The sequence below is a fragment of the Staurois parvus genome, unplaced genomic scaffold, assembly GCF_062004578.1.
Source record: "Staurois parvus isolate SC_StPar_1 unplaced genomic scaffold, SC_StPar_1.0 ptg000027l, whole genome shotgun sequence".
In the NCBI taxonomy this organism is placed as follows: Eukaryota; Metazoa; Chordata; class Amphibia; order Anura; family Ranidae; genus Staurois; species Staurois parvus.
This window is the reverse complement of record NW_028317823.1, coordinates 1,408,220-1,432,663: the sequence shown is the minus strand read 5'-3', so window position 1 is coordinate 1,432,663 and position 24,444 is coordinate 1,408,220. Positions and strand designations below refer to the sequence as shown.

The 24,444-nt window shown below is 41.3% G+C and overlaps 1 protein-coding gene across 1 annotated transcript in view; it reads left to right on the top strand.

The window, feature by feature from the left end:
• The first annotated feature begins 8,779 nt into the window (after positions 1–8,779).
• Positions 8,780–24,444, top strand: part of MTNR1B (melatonin receptor 1B) — a 242,504-nt gene continuing 226,839 nt past the window's right edge. Inside the window, exon 1 of the mRNA XM_089656509.1 lies at positions 8,780–9,442. Coding sequence (XP_089512635.1) covers positions 9,217–9,442 — 226 coding nt within the window. The 5' untranslated portion in view covers positions 8,780–9,216. The remainder of the gene's footprint in view (positions 9,443–24,444) is intronic.

Genomic DNA, 24,444 nt, shown 5'->3' with positions numbered 1-24,444 from the left:
GCAAAGGGAGCAAAGGACACATTACTTACATTTGAAGATTGACTGGTTATCTCAGTAATGAGGAATGGCATTTCTCCTTCTTTCCTGCTAAATTACCTTGGTATGTTTAAGTCTTTCCTCTGTAACATCATCCAGAGCTGAATTCTTCCAGCACCTGTAAAGAGAGTGATGGACATATTACTAGCAGCTAAAGATTAACCAAATTAATTCAATAATCAGCACCATCCACTCTTCTTCCCATCATTGCTCCAGCATCCCCCATTCTAGAGCAATCTGCTGAATTACCTTAGTAGGTACAGTTATTTGTTCTATCATTGTTTATCATTGTTTGTTAGATAATCCAGGTCAGTATTCCTCCCATAGCTGAGAAGACATTCCCAGTGTAAGGTGGTACCTGACCCCCATTAGAATACTATACTATATTGCCACAGGTATTGGGGCGCCTGCCTTTACACTCACATGAACTTTAATCACTGCATCCCAGTCTTAGTCCATAGGGTTCATTATTGAGTTGGCCCACTCTTTGCAGCTATAACAGCTTCAACTCTTCTGGGAAGGCTGTCCACAAGGTTTAGGAGGGTGTCTATGGGAATGTTTGACCATTCTTCCAGAAGCGCATTTGTGAGGTCAGGCACTGATGTCAGACAAGAAGGTCTTGCTCGCAAGAACCATTCTAATTCATCCCAAAGATTTTCTATTGGATTGAGGTCAGGACTCTGTGTAGGCCAGTCAAGTTCCTCCAACCCAAACTCGTTCATCCATGTCCTTATGGACCTTGCTTTGTGCAAGGGCAGTCATGTTGCTTTGGGCAGTCATGTTGGAACATGTTTGGGCAGTCATGTTGCTTTGGGCAGTCATGGTGGAACAAGAAGGGGCCATCTCCAAACTGTTCCCACAAAGTTGGGAGTATGATATTGTCCAAAATATCTTGGTATGCTGATGCCTTAAGAGTTCCCTTCACTGGAACTAAGGGGTGAAGCTCAACCCCTGAAAAACAACCCCACACTATAATCCCCCCTCCACCAAACTTTACACTTGGCACAATGCAGATAGGCAAGTACCGTTCTCCTGGCAACCACCAAACCCAGACACTTTCATCGGATTGGCAGAAAGAAGCGTGATTCATCACTCCAGAGAACACGTCTCCACTGCTCTAGAGTCCAGTGGCAGCGTGCTTTATACCACTGCATCCGATGCTTTCCATTGCACTTGGTGATGTAAGGCTTGGATGCAGCTGCTCGGCCATAGAATCCCAATCAGCAGACAGCATCCCCCACAATCAACTGTCCCACAAGTTCATCCCTAACTGCAGGTAATCGCTAGCTGTGTGAACAGTCATAGATAGCAGCTTTTCACCATTCTTTCCAGATGCAGGAATCCACATATTCTTGCCACTTAAATTCACATGGTGTCTGGATTGCTCATGTGACCGTAGCCTTACTGATAAAATTCTAGAAGCAGAGAGTACAGGAGGTTATCAGACAAGATTTTTGGTTGAATGAACAGGGAGGTGTTATGTATTTCTAACACATTGCCTTTTCTTGGGTGACAACGCTGCTCAGTAGGGTTGTCACCCTAGGACAGGAAGAGAGTATGTGGCAGGATTACCAGGTTAAAAGAAAGAAAAAAAAGTGTGAAAATGAAAATGAAAGCAACCACCATCTTTAGGGACTGGTAAATTGCAAATGATCAATTTTTGTTCTTGGGATTAGGTACATTTTAAGAAAATAAGGGATAGGGAAGACATGACTGAAACCTTTAGGGCTGGCTCCTTTGTGATTCAAACACAATCTGGGTGCAGTGTGATTTCAGCCCAATCATTTGAATGGGCTAAAATTGCACTTGGCTGCAGTAAAAGTAGTGCATGCACTATGTTACAAAACACACAGAACTGTGGTATCTGGTGCAGGCAAATGCACTATGTCTACAACCTACATTTGGGGAGTCGCTAGCATTGCACTGACACCCACTGCAGATGGCAAGTGCAGTGCCTCTAGAACGTGATGTGGGAAAAGTGCATGGAACGTGTTTTTCCTGCACCGTGTTCTAGTGTGAGCTGGCTATTAAACACATAAGGGTGTGATTAAGGTTCAGTATTTTCTGTATGAAGCTGCAATCAACACCAATGGGGCATGACCTCAAACTGACAGAAGAAAAGTTACAGCCTCAAGAAACGGAGATAAAGGGATGGGGGGTGAATATACCATCTAAATACCTTAAGGTAAGTAAGGTTAGTTTTTTTTTTGTATGAAGCTGGAATGAAGAACATGTGGCCATGACCTCAAAAAAAGTAATGTTAGGCAGTAATATTTTACTAAAAGTAGTGAATGCTTGCAGAAGACTTCCAGTAGAGGTAGTGAGTCAGTTAACAGTAAGTGATTCTTGGGATTAACACAGGTCTAGACAAGAAAGTAAAAGGGGTACATGATGGACCTGATGGTCTTCTATTGTTCTACCAATCACCTCTATAATGTATGACTGTCATTCCTCCTTACTGCATTGCTTGTTGCATTTTTATTGCTGCTGAACTTTGCAGCCCCCCTTCCCTCTATTACTGGCTGTTCACTTATCTTGTGGGACAAAGTTAGCCTTCCAGCTAATCCTCCAAGAATGAGATCTGCCATTTATTCTTTTATTACAGGTATTTATATAGTTAATGTATGCAGTGCTTTACATATTGCATAGTCACATCACTCCCTGCCCTAAAGTAGCATACTCACCCATACTAGAGCCAATTTAAGAGTCAAATAACCTGCCAGCAAGTCTTAGGTGTGTGGAGGGAAACCAGAATACCCATGGGAAACCCATGCAACCACATGGAGAACATGCAAACTCCATGCAGATTGTGTCCAGGTTGGGAATCGAACTGAGGACCCTAGTGCTGCAAGGCAGATTGGGGCTACTGCATATAGCCTCAAGAAAAGGAGAAAAATGGATGGGGGGGGGGGGGGGGTACGGGACATTATAACCTGTCCTTAAGGATGTAAGTATGGTTAGTTGCAAAGGTGGACTGACCATTTGGAAACTCGGGCACTGCCCGAGGGCCCGGGGTCAGTAGGGGGCCCCATGAGATGCCCTGGTACCTTTTTCATAGGCTTTTTTGAGTTTGGGCAAGGACACAGGGGCCCCATGATCCCCTATTGCCCGGGGGCCCCATGAGTTGTCAGTCCGCCCCTGGTTAGTTGTTTTGTTTTTTGGGGGGGAGGGGGTTGTTTTTTTGCATGAAGCTGGAATGAAGAGCATGGGGCCATGACCTCAAAAGGTTCATAAGTATTGTTTTGAAGTATTTTACTGAAAGAGCAGAGAATGCTTGGAACAGACTTCCAGTAGAGGCAGTGAGCCTTAACTGTAAGTGAATTTAAACATGCTTGGGGGTTAACACAGGTCTAGACAAACATGACAGACCACTTAATCCTTTTCTGCTATGTTCCTATGACTGCAGAGAACTCCCATCACCTCTATAATGCATGACTGTCATTCTCACTTATCGCATTGCCGTTGGAGATTATTGCTGCTGCACGTTGCAGACCCCCTCCTTCCCTTCCCAGTAATTTCATTACGAAGCTGTAATAAAGAATAATGGGGCAAGACCTCAAACTGCCACCAGGAATGTTCATGAGTAACATTAGGAAGTATTTTACTGAGAGAGCAGTGGATGCTGGGAACAGACTCCCAGTAGAGGTAGGGAGCCAGTTAACAGTAATTGACATTAAACATGCTCGGGATTAACACAGATATGGGCTAAATTTAAAAAATGGGCATATGGTAGACCATTTGGTCCTTTTCTGCCGTGTTGCTATGTTTCTACGACTGGAGGAACTTCATCGCCTCTATAATGTATGACTGTCATTTTACCTTATTGCATTGCTCTTTGCATTTGTATTGCTGCTGCACCTTGCAGCTGCCCCCTTCTCTTATCAGTATTTTCAGTACTGAGCTGGATTTGGGAACAGTCAGGCACAATTTCAAACTGGCAGCAGGAAAGTTCATGAATAACCCTAATAAGTGTTTTACTGAGAGCAATGGATGCTTTGAATAGATTTCCAGTAGAAGAGGTGAGCCAGTTAACAAGTGAAATTAAGAATGCTTGGAATTAACATAGGTCTAAACAAATATGTAAAGAAAGAGCACATTATGGAAACTTTCTATGACTGCAAAAAATTCCCGTCACCTCTAAAATGCATCACTGTCCTCCTCCTTTACTGCACTGCTCCTTTGCATTTCCACTGCTGATGCACTTTGCATCCCCCTCCTTCCTATTCATTTACCAAAAGAGCAATCAGTGCTTAAAACAGACCTCCAGTAGAGGTAGTGAGAGAGTTAACAGTACGTGAAATTAAATATGCTCGGGATTAACACAGATCTGGCCAAAATGTAAAACATGGGCATGTGGTGGACTACTTGATCCTTTTCTGCCATCAGTCTCCTATTATTCAATGACTGTAGAGAACTTCAATCAGCTCTGTAATGTTTGACTGCCATTCTCCTTTATTGCATTACTTTTTGCATTAGTATTCCTGCAGCACTTTGCAGCCTATCCCCTTTTTCCCTTTCCACCATGCTGGAATCAAGAACAATGGAGCATGACCTCAAACTAGCAGGAGAAAAGTTCACAAGTAATGTTAGGAAGTGTTTTATTGAAAGAACAAAGGATACTTGGAACAGACTTCTAGTAGAGGTAATGAGCCAGTTAACCCTGAATGAAATTAATTATGCTTGGGGTTAACATTGGTTTAGACCAGGTATAACTAAATGGCGGACCGTGGTCCGAATACGGACTAAGTGACAGTCCAGACTGTGTTCACACCACTTAGCAGCCTGAGTGGACTCCTCTGCTCCCACCACTGCAGGTGTTAGAAATTGGGAGGAATGGCAGGGTGGACTCCTATTCTGTATGTATTTGCCTGCCACTGCTGTAGTCACCACTGCTGTTGAAGTCACAACAGGGAAGAGGGTGGGAGGAATGGAAGGAAGGACTCCTATTCTGAATGTACTGGCTTACTGCCACTCCCGCTGAACTCAGAGCAGGGAGGAGGGTGGGAGCTGTGATGTAGGGAAGCTGTGATGTGGGGGGGCTGTGAGAGGAGGAAGCTGTGATATGGGGGGCTGTTAGGGGGAGGAGCTGTGATATGGGGGGCTGTGAAGTAGGAGGGGGGAGCTGTGATATGGGTGCTGTGAAGTGAGAGGGGGGCTGTGAAGTGGGGGGGCTGTGAGAGGAGGAAGCTGTGATATGGGGGGCTGTTAGGGGGAGGAGCTGTGATATGGGGGGCTGTGAAGTGAGAGGGGGGCTGTGAAGTGGGGGGCTGTGAAATGGGGGGACTTTGAGGGTGGAGTTGTGATATGGGGGGATGTGAAGTGAGGGTGGGGGGAGCTGTGAAGTGGGGGGCTGAGATAGGGGGGAGATGTGATCTGAGAGGGGGGAGCTGTAATACTGGTGGGCTGTGATGTGAGAAGAGCTGTGATATGGGGGGCTGTGATGTTAGAGGGGGAGCTGTGATATGGGGACTGTGATGTGAGAGGAGGGAGCTGTGATATGAAGGGTCTGTGAAGTCAGGAGGGGGGTACCTGTGATGTGGGCGGTTATGATTGCAAGGGGGACTGTGATGTGAAGGAGGGCTGTGATGTAAGTAGGGCTATAATGTTAGGGGGTTCTAACATGAAAGGGAGTTGTGATGTACGGGGGGCTGTTATGGGAAAGGGGGAACTGAGGACATTAATTAGAGGCTGTGATGTGAAAGACCTGAGTATTAGAAGAAAAATTCGATTTGGACCTCTGCAGAAAGAAAATGTTATCCACTGGACCTCCGTGAATTTTAATTCAGTATCCCTGGTTTAGGCAAAAATTAAAAAAAAAGGGCACCTGATGGAAACTCCATGCCCTCCAACTCCAACCCAAGTGTTCTTTTTCTGACATCAGTCTTCAATGTCTCTCTGACTGCAGAGAGCTCCCATCACCTCTATAATATATAACTGGCATTCCCACTTATTGAATTACTGCTTTGCATTTGCATTGCTGCTGCACTTTGCAGTCCCCCTTTGCAGTATGTTTAGTATGAAGCTAAAACTGACAATACTGGAGCCAGGACCTTAAATGATCAGAAGGAAGATTCATGAGTAATGCCAGGGGGTATTGTACTGAAAGGGGTGGATGCTGGGAACAGACTTCCAGTAAAACTGGAGTGCTTAGAGCTTAGTGCAGCTGTGCATGGTAGCCAATCAGATTCTAACTTCAACTTGTTCAATTAAGCTTTGACAATAAATCTGGATGGTAATTGGTGTCTCTGCAGAGCTGCACCAGATTTTGCACTCTCCAGTTTTAGTAAATAACCCCAAGTGTGACAGTTAACAGTCAGTGACATTAAACATGCTTGGGGTTAACATAGGTCTGAAGTCTAGACAAAAATATTAGAAAAGGGCACCTGATGGAAACTCCATTCCCTCCAACCCCAATCCAAGTGTTCTCTTTCTGCCATCAGTCTTCAGAAGGAAGGTTCCCGAGTAAGGATAATAAATAACTATGTTACCAAAAGAGCAGTGGATGCTTGGAACAGACTTCCAGTAGAGGTAGCAAGCCAGTTAACAGTAAGTGACATTGAACATGATTGGGGATAACCAGGGGCGGACTGACCATTTGTAAACTCGGGCACTGCCCGAGGGCCCGGGGTCAGTGGGGGGCCCCATGAGATGCCCCTGGTACCTTTTTCATAGGCTTTTTTGAGTTTGGGCAAGGACACAGGGGCCCCATGATCCCCTATTGCCCGGGGGCCCCATGAGTTGTCAGTCCACCCCTGGGGATAACAAACGTCTAGAAAAAATATTTAAAAAAGGACACATAATGTAAACTCCATGCCCTCCAACTCTACTCCAAGTGGTCTCTTTCTGCCATCAGTCTTCAATGTTTCTATGGCTGCAGATAAGTCCCATCACGTCCATAAACGCATGACTGTCATTCTCCCTTAATCCATTGCTTTTTGCATTTATTTTGCTATTGCCCCTTTTAGCCCTCCTTCCCTTCCCATTAACAATGCAGCCATGACCTCAAATGGGCAGGAGGAAACTTCATGAGTAATGTTACGTATCATTTTGCTGAAAGAGTGGATGCTTGTTGGATCAGTGATCCAGTTAACAGTAAGTGAAGTTAAACATGCTCAGGGCTAACATAGGTTTAGATACAAATGTAGAAAATGGACATTTGATGGATCCTTTACTAGCCTCAGTCTCCTCAGAAATGTCATAAGTAATGTTAGGAAGTAATAGTTTACTAAAAGAGTAGTAGATGCTTAGAACAGACTTCCAGTAGTGAGTCAGTTAACAGTAAGTGATACTTGGGATTAAAACAGGTCTAGACAAAAAAGTAAAAAGGATACATGATGGACCTGTTGGCCGTCTATTTTTCTTTGACTGCAGAGAACTCCCATCAGCTCCATAAATGCATGGCTGTCATTCTCCTTTATTCCATTGCTTTTTGCATTTGTTTTGCTACTGAACTTTTTGAAGCCCTTTTTCCCTTCCAATTACCAAAGGATATATGACCTCAAACTGGCAGAAGGAAAGTTCAAAGTTGACGTTAGAAAGTATAATTTTGCTGTAAGAGTGTATGCTTGTAGAGGCAGTGAGCCAGTTAACAGTAAGTGACATTGAACATGATTGGGCATAACAAACGTCTAGAAAAAATATTTAAAAAAGGACTCATAATGTAAACTCCATGCCCTCCAACTCTACTCCAAGTGGTCTCTTTCTGCTATCAGTCTTCAATGTTTCTATGGCTGCAGATAAGTCCCATCACGTCCATAAACGCATGACTGTCATTCTCCCTTAATTCATTGCTTTTTGCATTTATTTTGCTATTGCCCCTTTTAGCCCTCCTTCCCATTAACAATTCAGCCATGACCTCAAACGGGCAGGAGGAAACTTCATGAGTAATGTTACGTATCATTTTGCTGAAAGAGTGGATGCTTGTTGGATCAGTGATCCAGTTAACAGTAAGTAAAGTTAAACATGCTCAGGGCTAACATAGGTTTAGATACAAATGTAGAAAATGGACATTTGATGGATTCTTTACTAGCCTCAGTCTCCTCAAAAATGTAATAAGTAATGTCAAGAAGTAATATTTTACTAAAATAGTAGTGGATGCTTGGAACAGACTTCCAGTAGTGAATCAGTTAACAGTAAGTGATACTTGGGATTAGCACAGGTCTAGACAAAAAAGTAAAAAGGGTACATGATGGACCTGTTGGCCGTCTATTTTTCTTTGACTGCAGAGAACTCCCATCACCTCCTTATTCCATTGCTTTTTGCATTTGTTTTGCTACTGCACTTTTTGAAGCCCCTTTCCCTTCCAATAGGGGATATGACCTCAAACTGGCAGAAGAAATGTTCATGGGTGACGGTAGAAAGTCTAATGTTACTGAAAGAGTGGATGCTTGTAGAAGCAGTGAGCTGGATAACAGTAAGTGAAGTTAAACATGCCTAGAAGGAACATAGGTCTAGACACAGCATGGGTGAGTTGAGCACTCATGGTCTAGAGAAAAATGTAGAAAAAGGGCATTTGATGGATCCTTTACTAGCATCAGTCTCCTATGCTCCTATGACTACAGACAACTCCCATCACCTCTATAAGGCATGGCTGTCATTCTCTCATATGGTGTTGCTCTTTGCATTTGTAGTGCTGCTGCACTTTGCAGCCCCCCTTCCCTCCCCTCTATTACCAGCTACTAGCTTACCTTGTGGGACAAAGTTATCCTTGCAGCTAATCCTCCAGGCATAAAGATCTGCCATAGGAAGAAGAGGACTGTATCATGTGTCAGGCAGCCTTTAGGTGAGCACTGGCTCCTACTCCAGTCACCTCTGTAGTGTGTGACTGTCATTCCCTGCATTTCTCTGTATGCTCCACATCACATCCCTTCTGCTGTCACATTTAACTCCCCGGTGCCTGCGATCCTCAAGGCTTGCTGCTTTTTTTTTTTTTTTTTTTTTTTGCAATTGCACGTTTTTTTTTTTCTCCCAGTTGGGTTTGCACAATAGTCAAGCAACCAGCCCCTTAACTTCACTGGAGTCAGCTGATCAATCCCCTCCCCCACCTCAATCACCATGCTTTACCTGTGACCACCCTGGATGCTGGTACCTGTCCTCACACTTGGCAAGGTGCAGCAGCAGTGGAAACTTGTCTCTCTGCGACTTATGTGAAGACGCTGCGCTAAATGTTAGGCACGTGAGATGCGAGGCAAGGCGAGGACAGCGTTAGCCATGCTGCACAATGCGTCCTGGCCGAGGAACTGCTGTGCGCTGGAGAAGGGAGAGCTGCTGGACGGGAGCGCTCCCCGGGCTGCCTGGCTGGTGACTGCGCTGTCCAGCGTGCTGATCTTCACCACCGTGGTGGATATCCTGGGCAGCCTGCTGGTCATCATCTCGGTGCTGAAGAATAGGAAGCTGAGGAATTCAGGTAAGAACACATTTCCATCGGTCATCCCCAGACAGCTAAGTTCCTGGACCAGTCCCCAAAAATATCCCTGTATTGAACAAGCCACCAGCTGCACCGCCTTCTTGCTAGACTGAATCCCTATTTTACTGTTCCTTTCCTAAATTCCAGGGATAGCCACTGCCTGTGGAAATTTGTGAAAGTATTGTCCTTGGAAATGCTACTGATTTTTTTGACTTTACAAATATCACCATAAAAATGTATCTTATTTCTTCATGTTAGACCAGCCTTTTCTTAATATTTTACCATCGGTGAACCCCTGAAATAACCTTCCTGTGTCAGGGAACCCCTGCTAATTTTTACCATGCATTGGCATGATGGCCAGTGTAGGAAGAATGCCAAGTACGTTTTTAGTATTTGGGAAGAATGTCCATTATATGTGTGGTCTTTGGGAAGGACGTTTCTTACATTTGTAGTCCTTGGGAAGAATGCCCATTACATCTGTGGTCTTTAGGAAGAATTCCCATTACATCTGCGGTCTTTAGGAAGAACGCTCCTCGCCTTTATGGTCTTTGGGAAGAATGCCCTTTAAGTTTGTAGTCCTTGGAAAGAATTCCCATTACATCTATGGTCTTTAGGAAGAATGCCCATTACATCTATGGTCTTTAGGAAGAATGCCCATTACATCTGCGGTCTTTAGTAAGAACACCCCTCGCGCTGGTGGTCTTTGGGAAGAATGTCCATTAAGTTTGTAGTCTTTGGAAAGAATGCCCATTACATCTATGGTCTTTAGGAAGAATGCCCATTACATCTATGGTCTTTAGGAAGAATGCCAATTACCTCTGTGGTCTTTAGGAAGAACACTCCTCACATTTGTGATCTTTAGGAAGAATGCCCTTTACATCTATGGTCTTTAGGAAGAATGCCCTTTACATCTATGCTCTTTAGGAAGAATGCCCATTACATCTGTGGTCTTTGGGAAGAATGTCCATTAAGTTTGTAGTCTTTAGGAAGAATGCCCATTATCTCTGTGGTCTTTAGGAAGAACACTGCTCACATTTGTGATTTTTAGGAAGAATGCCCTTTACATCTATGCTCTTTAGGAAGAATGCCCATTACATCTGTGGTCTTTAGGAAGAACACTCCTCACATTTGTGATCTTTAGGAAGAATGCCCTTTACATCTATGCTCTTTAGGAAGAATGCCCATTACCTCTGTGGTCTTTAGGAAGAACACTCCTCACATTTGTGATCTTTAGGAAGAATGCCCTTTACATCTATGGTCTTTAGGAAGAATGTCCATTACCTCTGTGGTCTTTAGGAAGAACACTCCTCACATTTGTGAACATTAGGAAGCATGCCCTTTACATCTATGGTCTTTAGGAAGAATGCCCATTACATCTGTGGTCTTTAGGAAGAACACTCCTTACATTTGTGATCTTTAGGAAGAATGCCCATTATATCTGTGGTCTTTAGGAAGAACGCTCTTCGCATGCGTGGTCTTTGGGAAGAACGCTCTTCCTGTTTGTGGTCTTTGGGAAGAATGCCCATTAAGTTTGTGGTCTTTGGGAAAAATGCCCATTCAATTGGTGTCCTTTGGGAAGAATGCCCATTGCATTTGTGGTCTTTAGGAAGAACCCTTCTCATGTCTGTGGTCTTTGAAAAGAATGTCCATTACATTTGTGGTCTTTAGGAAGAACACTTATCACATTTGTGGTCTTTGGGAAGAATGCCCATTGCATTGGTGGCTTTTGGGAAGAATGCTCATTACATTTGTTTTCTTTAGGAAGATCACTACTCTCATTTGTGGTCTTTGGGAACAATGCCCATTACAGTTGTGGTCCTTAGGAAGAATGCTTCTCACATTTGTGGTCTTTTGGACGAATGCCCATTACATGTGTGACCTTTTGGAAGAACACTTTTCACGTTTGTGATCTTTGGGAAAATCCCCATTACATTTCTGGTCTTTAGGAAGAATGCACCTCATGTTTGTGGTCTTTGGGAATAATGCCCATTGCATTGGTGACTTTTGGGAAGAATGCCCATTATATTTGTGGTCTTTAGGAAGAACACTTCTCACATTTGTGGTCTTTGGGAACAATGCCCATTACATTTGTGGTCTTTAGGAACAATGCTTCTCATATCTGTGGTGTTTGGAAAGAATGCCCATTACATTTGTGGTCCTTAGGAAGAACATTTCTCACGATAGTGGTAATTGGGAAGAATGTCCATGACATTTTTGTGGTCTTTGGGAAGAATGCTCCTCACATTTGTGATCTTTGGGAAGAATACCGATTTTGTTTGTGGTCTTTGGGAAGTATGCCCATTACATTGTTGGTCTTTAGAAAGAATGCCCATTACATTAGTGGTCTTTGGAAAGAATGCTTCTTACATTGGTGGTCTTTGGGAAGACTGTCCTTACCAATAGCAAAAAAGATCATTGTTGTTAGTGGTTACTTGAGATACAGAATTGTGCATTGCTCATGAAAGCCCTATCAACCTTTCAAGGAACCTTGATGCCCTGGTTGAGAAAGGCTATGTTACACTAGATCATTGCATGCCATTACCATAATTGCCAACAGCTCATTTCATAACTGTCAACAGTTCCAGTTTTTGGAATTGTCTCTGGAAATGTTATTCCATGTATTTAATGGGCTGCTAAAACCCCTCTTAACCTTCTGAATGTTCATTTTATTGAATGCATTCTGCAGCTGACAGCTGGGTTCAGTATCAGTAAGAAGGGTCAGGGTCTAGGGATTCATCCTGGCTTTCAAAATAGGTATGCTGCATTTTACAGCTCCTCTGGATGGGGCTGCAAGGTTAAATTCTCATCATTACTCAAATTCATTTTGTCTGGCCAGACCTTTTATAATGTTTGTAGAGAGCTGAATTCAAGTACAATCCGGTTTAAAAGTAATACAAATTAAAACTGGACTACACAGATACAGGCATCCAGGAAACAGGGCACTCTGGGGAGCCCATATCTGAGTTGCTTGATATTATTCTGCTGTGTGTCTTTCCTCTAAAAATATATATATATATATATATAATTTTTTTTCCTCACCTAATATACTTAAAGAAAACCTGTGCTGAAGGATACTCCCATGACTGCCCTCTCGCTTCAGTCCTTTCTGGGACTCTGACCCACAACAAGCACAGCAAGTACTCAGCAAGCCAAGTAGGAACTTCTCAACTGCAAACTCCTCAACTCAGCTGGGTCAGTGACTTAGACATTACTGAAGCTGTTGGATCAGCATTACTGTCAGGCAGCTGACAATTTTTTGTTGGAGAGACCTGCAATGGCAGCCTGCAAAATGCTATCAGTACAGGTTTTTGTTATTTAAACAGCAAAGCATCCCATAGAAATGTATAGATTCCAACCCTTCTTGATTTCTAGGGACAACAATAGTAGTGAGACATTCACCTGATATTGTTCTGCAATGTTGAAGACATTTCATAGCTCTTCCAAGCCACTTTTTTGAGAAAATTTGGCTTAAAGAAGCTATGAAATGTCTTTAACATCACATTTACAGACATTTCCAGGAACATGCTTAAACTGAAAAAATCCCTTGTACTTGAAACTTACAAACAGTGCTATAAAATCTTAGTTATTCATCATGATAGGTTTGATTCCTATCATATAGGTGTGTATTTTTAGGAGCTAATTTCTTAAAGGTGGATGTTAATATTTAATAGTCTATAAGGGAAATATCAGCTCCTAAAGAGTTGCCTATTTATAAAATCGCTCTTTCAATTATCACTATAAATGAAAAGAAAATAATCCATCATAATCTATTTCTTTGGTAGATTTTACTAGTTCATAAAGACTTTTTTTTGCCTTTTTTACTGCTGAAAAGTTTTTTTCTACCCTAAAATTGAGACAATCTATTATTTTAAAGAAACAAAGGAAGTTTGTATTTTTTTTAATTTTCCCCAGATTTTGTTGCTTTGTACAAATTTTTTATGTTGTTCCTGTGTGCTTTTAAAGTTTACAGTTCAAGTTTTTATGAACTGTAGGAAAAAATGAAAATGAAAGACAATTGTTTTGCTTTCCATGCATTTTTTTAGACTTTGGTGTTTCAAGTTAAAATTTAAAGAGAAACATAATTAAAATGTGAAATATATTCCTAATTTGAAAAAATGTCACATTTTGGGAGATATTAATTTCTGTGTCTCAGGGACAGTATGGTGTATACATCATTCTGGCAAAGTGTCAATAGAAGTTACTTTCTGCAAAGTTGTCACCTGTCTCTGACAACCAAGGAAAGTTCTAGGTACTGGAAAACATGTCACTGACACTTTTCTCTTTAAATACCATTGGTTTTGCACACTATGAAACAATTTTTTTTCATTTACTTCCTATTATTCATGTTGTCCGGTGTAATTTTTGAGCTGTGAATATAATATATAAAAAACTGTTTTATAAGTATGGAATGACAGGGGTGAGGTTTGTTCTGACCCATTATACTTAGTGACATTTGGAACATTCAGGAATGTGACCACAGGTATTTGTTTAAGTGTGGGTTTCCTTTAATACCCAGTATTTGGCACTTGCCCAGAATCCATGCAGTGTAAAGTTTGTTAATTAAGGATCTGCCACTGGAATGGTTGTTTAGGTAGGATCACAAAATATTCTAAATTGGAGCATTGATGAGGTGTACTAATTAGTAGATGTGACATATCCAATGTATGGGTTATTATACAGGCTTCAGGGGGAGAACAGTGTATTAGGGGTTAGTACTTATGCCTTGCAACACTGGGGTCCTTGGTTTGAATCTTAGCTAGGATTGTTATCTGCATGGAGTTAGCATGTGTTCCCTTGCGTGAGCTTCCTCCGAGTACTCCAGTTTCCTCCCACACTCTAAAGACATACCGATAAGTTAATTGGCTCCTGTCTAAATTGGCCCTAGTGTGTGTCTGTAAATTGGCTATGCATGTGTTATCACATTCCCAAGCTTAGCAATTGGGGAGGGTCAAAGGAAGTCCTGAAGACCTACCTTGGGGAAAGTTTGCCAAGAAAATTATACAGGAAAAAAGGCTTTAGAGTGTGATATGGTGCCCAGATAGCTGACCATAGAATTGCCAAGAGTAGGATATAACTGAACAGATATATTTATATACAGGCTGCTGTAATCATCAGGAACCGTAGAACTACATGTATAAACTAAGCTGGGTAGCTATTGCATGGTCTGGCTTCTACCACCTTGATGGGAATGGCTGGCTATGCCTTGATATGTAGTTCTACAGGAAATGCAAAAGCAACCTCGTTAATGTTTTCAGTAAATAGTAGCAAGAATTAATGTTACTGAAGTCAGACAGTAAGAAAGGGATTTTGCTATGGGTACCGCATTTGTTCTTATTCAATAATCCTAGTAGACCTCAGTTACTAGGATATGTGATCAGAGAGTGTATGGGTTCATATAAAAGGCATGCCTGTCGTATTCCTGATCTCATAGCTATCGTATTGAATGTGTCATGTTGGGTCATATGAATTGAATGAATTCCTCCCCCCAAGCTGCAATTCTGTACTCTAGAAATTGATGTTGCGTGGTTTATGTCTAGCTGTCCAATGGGGACCCTGGGAAATGTGTCATTTGCATGTGTTGTAATCACTAGTGAAGGCTCATGTGGCTGTTCACAGCGCTGTAGCAAATTCAAACTTCAAAGTTACATAACGTTACAATGGTCACAATTCTGAATGTTATTCTGAAAGCTATTGCTCTATATCAGGAGTCTCCAAACAATTGAGAAGATTTACCCTGTCCACAGCAACTCTGATGTGTTGTGGGGAGCTTCTAATGTGAAAGGGGGTGCTCTGATGTGAAGAGGGGGGCTTCTGATGTGATGTGGGACTTCTGGTGTGAAAGGGATTACTCTGATGTGAAGGGGTTGCTTTGCTTTGATGTGAAGGGGGGGGGGGGGGGCTCTGATGTGAAGGAGGGGCTCTGATTTGAAAGGGGGGTTTCTGAAGTGACAGGTGGATTCTGATGTGATGTGGGAGCTTCTGATGTGAAAGGGGATCTATGATGTGTTGAGGGGGGCTTCAGATGTGGGAGAGAGGCTGATTTGTTTGCTTTTTAAAATTTACAACGTGGCTCCCGTAGTGATTGGAGGCCCTTGATTTTTATATTATATTGTATACGTATAAAAATATAACTATATAATATTAATATAGAACATTACTGTTCCTATTAGGAAAGAGGTAACATGAGAAAGACAGCAGGTAGCTTTCCCTTATAAGATTGTTGAACAGAAAGATGTGAATCACAAGCCATCATCCCCACTCATTATATCACCTTTAAAACATCTAATAATCTGCTGAAACATTTCATCCTTCAAATGATATCAAAGTGGGCAAGGTTCTGTGTTGTAGAATGCAAACACTGCAGGAATTGCTTTTACTTTTAATAGTCATGCTGTCATTGCTGAGTAATCAGCAATGATAAATCAATAATGTCATCAGAATTTATTCAAAACCCAAGTTTACTTAAAGTAATTTAAAAAAATCTGCACAAAGGACACTCCTTATATTTCATGTGAAATACCTCTTTTGTTGGTGGCTACTCTCTTAGCTGAAATCTGAATACCTCTGCAGTGTAATCTTCTGGTGCTGCGGGGGTTAAAATGATCGTATGGACCTGTCACAGGTAGTAGTCAAGAAGCCCACCCTTTCCAACCTCCTCCTCCATTCTTAGAAGCAGTACTATAGCTCCCATCAATGAGAAGAGATCTGTGAATGGAGGACAGGTGGATTACTGAAAGGTCTGCCTCCTTCAATCATAGAGTACTTTTCATTGATGGATGCTATAGTACAGCTTTTATGAATAGAGAAGGGGGGTGGAAAGGGCGGGCATAGTTGACACATTTAAGAGTGCCTGTGTGAGTCTACCCGGAATATACTGTATCTTACATAAAGGTATAATCTAAGTTACCATAAATAATGCTCCATGATATGATTGGTTGACAGCCACTATTTATTATTTGATCCCCTCCACCCCCCCCCCCCCCCCCTCTCTTTTTTTTTTTTTTTTATCCCCTTCCTTCTATGATGCTACTCTTCCCACTTCTTTTCATCTGATGCGCTTCTCTCTTCTTTTCCTTTCCTACTTTTCTTCACACGTTTTTCTTCTACAAGTAACTACATCTTCTTTGAGGGACAGAGTGCCCTTTCACATATAGGTATGATTGTCTTTCACAATAAGAACCCTACATTCCCCGGCTACGGACACAGAAGAACTGCACGCCTTCAGATGACACATTGTACTACGCTTCATAGTCCCATTATTTGAGTAATCCCTACTCATTAGAACAGCATCCACTATAATTCTCCAGACTACCTATCATAATCAGTACTTCTATTGGTCTAGTTCATTCATCTACTATAATGTGATCTTTTGTATCAGGGTAATTTATACTTCAAATAAACAACTTATGACCCGTCTGCGCTACGGGAGATTAAGACAGATGTTTATGCGCGGACTGTGCTCCGTATCCGTATATGACTTGTTATGCCTTTCTTATTTCAAAATAAAAACTTTTTTTGGAAGAAAAGGTCCAGCCAATCGTATTATGAGGGAGTTGTCAGAGGACTTTGGATCTAAGAGACGAGTCAGCAGTACAAGGGATACCTTTCATTCGATGTAGGTAACATTACTTGTGCTGATTAAAAAAAAAACTAAGGCTTTAAATGCCTTTGCTGGAAGATGCATAGACTTGTGGCTATGCGTCTGAGCACAATGGCTACCAATTCAACATGGTACCAAGAATAAATGACAAATATGTTATTTTAGGTAGAACCAATCATGAATAGTCTTTTTTAAACACACTGAAAAGTCGTTCTTAAAGTGTTACTAAACCCTGGACCCTGCATTCACTATATCTGGTCTCCCACAGTACACACACCATGGGAGTGCAATTATTTTCGTAAATATAAACTGCTAAATACCTTTTCTCATCAGCAGTTAGAGCAGTCTTGTGACTTCAGCAGAGCACTGGTTAAAGCTTGTAGGAGGAGTTTTCTTTCTGCTCTAGGAGGATGCAAAACCCCTGGCCCTCTGTCTGACCAGTGCTGAGTGCCCCGTGCTGATCACATGCACTCTTCCAAGAAAAAAAAAAAAACCTCTCTAGCAATACACACTAAACTGATCATATGTAGAATGGCTATGGGTTCAGTCTGTCTTATCAGGAGATAAGATGTGGACATTTGAGCAAGAGGAGGATCAGAGAAGACAAGATCAAACAGCCTTTTTACACAACGCAGAGGATTATTTATTTATTTCAGGTACTTATATAGCGCTGTCAATTTATGCAGTGCTTTACATATATATAGTACATTCACATCAGTCCCTAACCCTCAAGGGGTGTACAATCTAAGGTCCCTAACTTACATTCATACATACACATACTAGGGACAATTTAGACAGGATCCAATTAACCTACCAGCATGTCTTTGGAGTGTGGGAGGAAACCAGAGGAAACACACACAGGCACAGGGAGAACATGCAAACTCCAGGCAGGAGGTGCCGTGCCTGGGTTTTGAACCAATGACCCTAGTACTGCCAGGCGGAAGTGCTAACCATTAAGCCACTGTGCTGCCCAGGGGATTAACCCCTTAGGTTCCACAGTGAGTATAGCAAGCATGCTTTACTGCATATACAGACTGATTTTACTGTTGTGGGTTTAGTAACACATTAACTTGTTCTAATTATGAGGCTCACTTGTGTATTTACTGTTATAATGCATTTCATTTACTTTGAGTCTGAATCTTCAGCTTGAGTAAGTGAGGGTTGGAGGTCTTTTCATGTCTGGCACATTCTGCCCGGTGCAGGGGCGGACTGACAACTCATGGGGCCCCTGGGCAATAGGGAATCAAGGGGCCCCTGTGTCCTTGTTCACACTCAAAGAACACCCAAAAAAAGCCTATAAAAGGTACCAGGGGCATTTCATGGGGTCCCCTACTGACCCCGGGCTCTCGGGCAGTGCCTGAGTGCTCGAATGTTCAGTCCGCCCCTGGCCCGGTCATCTACAAGACTTCATGTACTGTGCTTGACTGTAAGATTTTGCGAGAACACCGACTATTGACACAAAAACTAAAGAAAAATGGAAAACTGAAGTGCCATAGCACTACTAGGAGGTCCAGATGCAACTTTCTTCTGATAAAAGAAAAGGGGACAATCCAAAGAGTAGCCAACACAAGCCAGCTGCTGACAAGGCCCGTGCTTGTAATCATGATGGAAGCAATAACATCAAAGGTCCAGCTCACTTCTAGTCCATTCACATTGAATTCAATCAAGTCCTGATGAAGGGGGAGTTTATGAATCTCCAAAAGGAGTTGGCTACTCTTTTGATTGTCTACCTGACTTTTATTGGAATAAAGTTGTATGGCTTTCAGCTTCAATTTTTGTTACATTACACTACAAGCCAAGAAAACCGTACAGAACCTATGGGGTGTAGAAGCCTCCTACCAGGGAACCAGATTATTTACATCAATATCAATACTTTAAAATACTAATACCCGCTATGGGTCCAGTGCTATTTTTCCACTTTAACCCTCTTCTGACTGCTCACAGTAAATACACTGGGTACAGGCACATAGTTCTTTGTAGTACCTGGCAAGTCTGTATGGTGTCTCGATACCCCTTTTGGTTGACTTTTACTGGAAATATGTTTATGCTACTTTGTTTCTGTATCATGTTGACAGTCATACTTGTATCTATATGTGCATTATACAATAAACCTATACCTGTTAAGAAAAAAAAATAAGCTGCTCCAAGATGGTTGCTAAGGCTTGTATAAATGTGTTAGAGGCTTTAGATTGTAAGCTCTTTTAGGGCAGGGACTGATGTAATTGGACTTTGTATTCTCTTCTGAATATATTAGCATTATATAAGTGAAGAATACAAGTAGAAAGTTAATTTGTTAAAAACAAATAAGTATATTATGTATATATCTAGAGGGAGTAACTCATGGAAAATAATTATTGTGTGCTTCATAAAACCTGAGCTCATTTCAAAATATGCAATCAGGTTAATGGTTAAAAAAAAAAAATCTGCCTTACCACCTACTATATGGTTGATGGTTCATAGTATGATAGTATGAGATGATAGTATAAGATGTATACTCTTTAGGTAGTCACCCAATTATGACCACATGGAGCAAATTGTTTCAGCAGAAGTATGAGTGCTGAATGATGTGCACAGAGGGATTTACACACATACAAACCAAGATATTGTTAGTTGTACATCTTTGTGTAATGGTGTAACAATCCCTCCTCATATGGGGCAGAATTTACAGTGGCAAAGACCTTCTGGAGAAGTGCCAGCTGTAATGAAATCAGCAAGATTGACCATAGCAGGCTCGAATTACAGATAATTCATGCTGAATCAGCCAAAATTTGAGCTGTGGGTGACCCTATTGGTGCCACAATTTAAAAATTGACTGAGCCGAGTGAAAAATTCTTAGTTGAACTGTGACTGCATCCTATCAGATACAGTCAGCGTTTGGGCACTATGACAGCTACGGGTGCTGCGGAAATCTAAATACAATAGCTGGCAGTAGACATGGGCATACCAGAAATTTTTGGTTTCAATTCTAATACATTTATTCACTGAAGAATTTATTTTCGTCATATTCATTTTGGTGAACCAATTTGTTTTCAGAATTTGTTTCATATCTTCGTATCTCATTTCTTATATTCATTGGTCTGGGTGCATTTGAAAAATGTTGCAGTTTTTCAGGAAGATTGCTATATATTCGATATATATTAGTGAATCGGATGAATTAAATATTTTCGGATGCTAGTCCAACCTGCCAAGAGAAATGGCATGAGCTGATTGGACAATAATGACTGGTGATATGTGCAACCGAAATAACAAATGGAATGAAATTCGGATTTATTCATTATCTTAATCCAAATTATCAAACAAATCCAAAAATTTCAAAAAAGAACTTCAGGATAGGAAAAAAATTACCCATTAGTACACAAAACACTAAAGAGTTAATACATTTTTGAAAATCCTTTCCATTTAGGAGCGAAGTCTAACTGAATTTTCATGACCTCATCTCTGTAATTTGAAAGATATCAGCATCTGCTCTGCCAAGCAGGAGGTGTAACAGCCAGGATTACATAGTTACATAGTTAGCCTGGCTAAAAAAGACAAAAGTACATCCAGTTCAACCATAAAAAAAAAAGTTACAATCCTATACCCACAGTTGATCCAGAGGAACACAGCAAAGCATGATCTAATTTTCTTCTGCAGGGGAAAAAATTCCTCCCTGATCCCCCGAGAGGCAATTGGATATTCCCTGGATCAACTTTACCTATAAATGTTAGTATCCAGTTATATTCTGTGTATCTAGGAAAGAATCCAGGCCTTTTTTAAAGCAATCCACTGAGCTGGCCAGAACCAACTCTTAAGTGAGTCTATTCCACATTTTCACAGCTCTTACCGTGAAGAAACCTTTCCATATTTGGGAATTAAATATATTTTCCTCCAGACGTAAAGAGTGCCCCCTTGTCCTCTGTGATGACCTCAGGGTGAATAACACTACACCGAGTTCACTATATGAACCACTGATGTATTTATACATGTCGATCATATCCCCCTTTAATGTCCTCTTCTCAAGAGAGAATAAATTCAGTTCCTCAAATCTTTCCTCATAGCTGAGCTCCTCCATGCCTCTTATCAGTTTGGTTGCCCTTCTCTGTACTTTCTCCAGTTCCCCAATGTTCTTTTTGTGAATTGGTGCCCAAAACTGAACTGCATATTCCAGATGAGGTCTTACTAATGATTTGTACCGGGGTAATATGATATCTCTCTCTCTGGAGTCTATACCTCTTTTGATACAAGAGAGGATTTTGCTCACTTTAGAGACTGCAGCTTGGCATTGCATGCCATTATTAAGCTTGTGATCTACCAGAACTCCCAGATCCTTCTCCACCATTGATTCCCCCAGTTGTACCCCCCAGTATGTATGATGCATGCATATTCTTAGCCCCCAAGTGCAGAACCTTACATTATCAACATTAAACCTCATTTGCCACATAGTTGCCCAATTAAACAGTGCATTGAGGTCGGCTTGTAAGTTGAAGACATCCTGGAAGGATGTTATTCCACTGCACAGCTTGGTGTCATCTGCAAAGACTGAGATGGTATTTTTAATCTCAGACCCTATATTGATTATAAATAATATTAAATAGTAAGGGTCCCAACACTGAACCTTGGGGTACACCACTGATGACCCTAGACCATTCAGAGTATGACTCATTAACCACTACTCTCTGAATACGATCTTTTAGCCACTTTTCTATCCATTTACATACTGATTTTTCCAAGTCTGTAGACTTTACCTTACACATTAGCCGTGTGTGGGGAACTGTGTCAAACACTTTTGCAAAATCCAAGTATACCACGTCCACTGCCACCCCTCTGTCCAAGTATACCACGTCCACCGCCACCCCTCTGTCCAAGTATACCATGTCCGCCGCCACCCCTCTGTCCAAGTAAACCATGTCCACCGCCACCCCTCTGTCCAAGTATACCATGTCCACCGCCACCCCTCTGTCCAAGTATACCACGTCCACCGCCACCCCTCTGTCCAAGGTTTTGCTCACCTCCTCATAAAATCAAATCAGATTTGTTTGACAACTTCTGTCTTTCATGAATCCATGCTGTCTGTTGCTTAAAATATTTTTTTCCAGCAAGAACTCATCTATGTGGTCTTTTATTAAACTCTCCAGTATCTTCCCAACTATAGAAGTTAAACTAACAGGTCTATAATTACTTGGTAAAGATTTTGATCCCTTTTTAAATATTGGCCCCACATTGGCCTTATGCCAATCCAGTGGTATTATGCCAGTCATTAAAGAATCCCTAAAAATTAGAAACAATGACTTTGAAATGACAGAGCTCAATTATTTAGGGACCTGTGGGTGTATACAATCTGTTCCAAGTGCTTTATTCACATGTATTCCATCTAAATAATTATGGATCATATCAATTGTGAGCCAATGTGGATCATCTGGGGCTGTGTCAACACCATGCCCATTATGGACAAGAGCTCCCCCATGCTCTTTTGTATACACAGAGCTGAAGAAGGTATTTTTACAATTTTGCCTGCTCTTTGTCCCCAGCATATCCTCTCCTCTCTCTCTCTGCAGTAAAAGGAAACTACAATTCCCATCAACCAGTGAAGTGAATGTGGGCGAGTACACAAGGCCTGTACATGCTGAATGTGTCTGAGAGTCCCGGTCCACCCACCACTGCAAGTGGGGCTGAATGACATAAATGCTTCCTGGAGAAAGAACTACATAAGGGATGTGCCAAGACCTGTGGCTGGGGGAATAGGAGGCATAGCAGCCACCGGAATTACAAACCAAGGAAGTTAATGGTTTGATATTAAAATAAACTATTTAAAATAGACTATTTCAGAGAAGCTACTGAGTGAATCAGAAGATGGATGATATATTAAGTGAAGGCTGTAAATCAGCAAGAAGGACATGTAAAGAAGGTTTTGCCTGGAGTTCTGCTTTAACTCGTATCCCTATGGGCCTGAACTACTTTTGCATCATGTGATTTCATCCAATGGAAACAAGTGCATTTGTAAATTTTGTTATAAGTTTTTTTTTTGATTCATTGACATTCGTTACTATGTCCATTCAGAGAGCTGTATACATCCGAATCTCTGAAAATGAGATTTTTTTTCTGAAAAATGAAACGTAACAAAACGAATCGCACATGTCTAGCTTCCAGTGGAGATTTCTCTATTCATGCTGCTTAAGGTGGATGGAGTAATCTATCCTTTTTCTTTAATTGAACCCTTGGGCTGAACAAGAGAAACCTAAAAGTGCCAGCTTTATATATTACAGCTCTGACCTAAGAAAAGACAGACAGTGGCATGCTGTATAGCAGCCATCAGTAATACATTAGGGTGTTTTACTAAATCTGGTGCATACAGAATTTGGTGAAGCTCTGCAGAGTAACCAATTAGCTTCTTGGTTTTATTGTCAAAGCTTAACTGAAAAAGCTGAAGCTAGAAGCTGATTGGTTACTGTGCACAGTTGCACCAGATTTTGTGTGCACCAGATTTGGTAAATAACCCCCAGTATGTCCTTCATTCTATTCTGCCCTACTTTAAGAGTTGCACTATTCAACACTACTCTTCCCTTCATGAAAGCATGATTATCGCACTTACTGTATCTATCTGATGGCTGACTATATGAAAAAATGTCTGTTATTTTTCTACTTCCCTAGTCAATAAAGGAGTAGCAGTACACTGAGGTAATCCCTGTGCTCTTCCCTTCTGTAAGCATGTTCACTGTGTTAGACAGACAGCACTGTGAAAACAAGAGATTGACTTAATGTGGAGACACCTTTCAGTGTAGTGTTGCCTAAACGTAATATAAGGCTGAGTCCAGTATTTACACTTGCTGTATTTAAAAGTATAGTTTTTAAAAATAGGTTTTAAATACAAAACTGGATTAAATGGTGTTTTTACTATTTGCCTGGAATTCTACTTTAAAAAGTCAAGTGTTTCTTTTCTGTAGGCATTGTTTTTCAGCCAACAGGTCGGGGGTCATCTTTGTTCTTCTACATGTATGAATAAAGATGCCATGGTATGTATCTATATATAGAGTCATACTTACAGTACGGCTCTATTAATAAACATCGCCTTTAAGTATTCTACATTTCTATTCTCTAGGCATCTCATGTAAACAAAAATAAGGTTCTACTATCCAGACATCCAGAAGCCAATATACTCAGTATGCTGGCACAGTTATCAGCTAGAATGCGATGTGAATATTTATATATATTATTATGAACAACCTCTAGTGATATTTACCAACCAGCATGAAATCTTTTTATAGAAAGTCAAGTGTCTTATAAGTGATTTACAGTGATAGTGATGATTAACAGACAGAGATGCTGGCAGCCTGAATATGAATGGAGCGAAGAAGGGGTCGAGCTCAGGGCTTCGAAGGGTTATCAGGTTTATTTAATCAGGAAGATGTTGGCCAAGCTCAGTTGG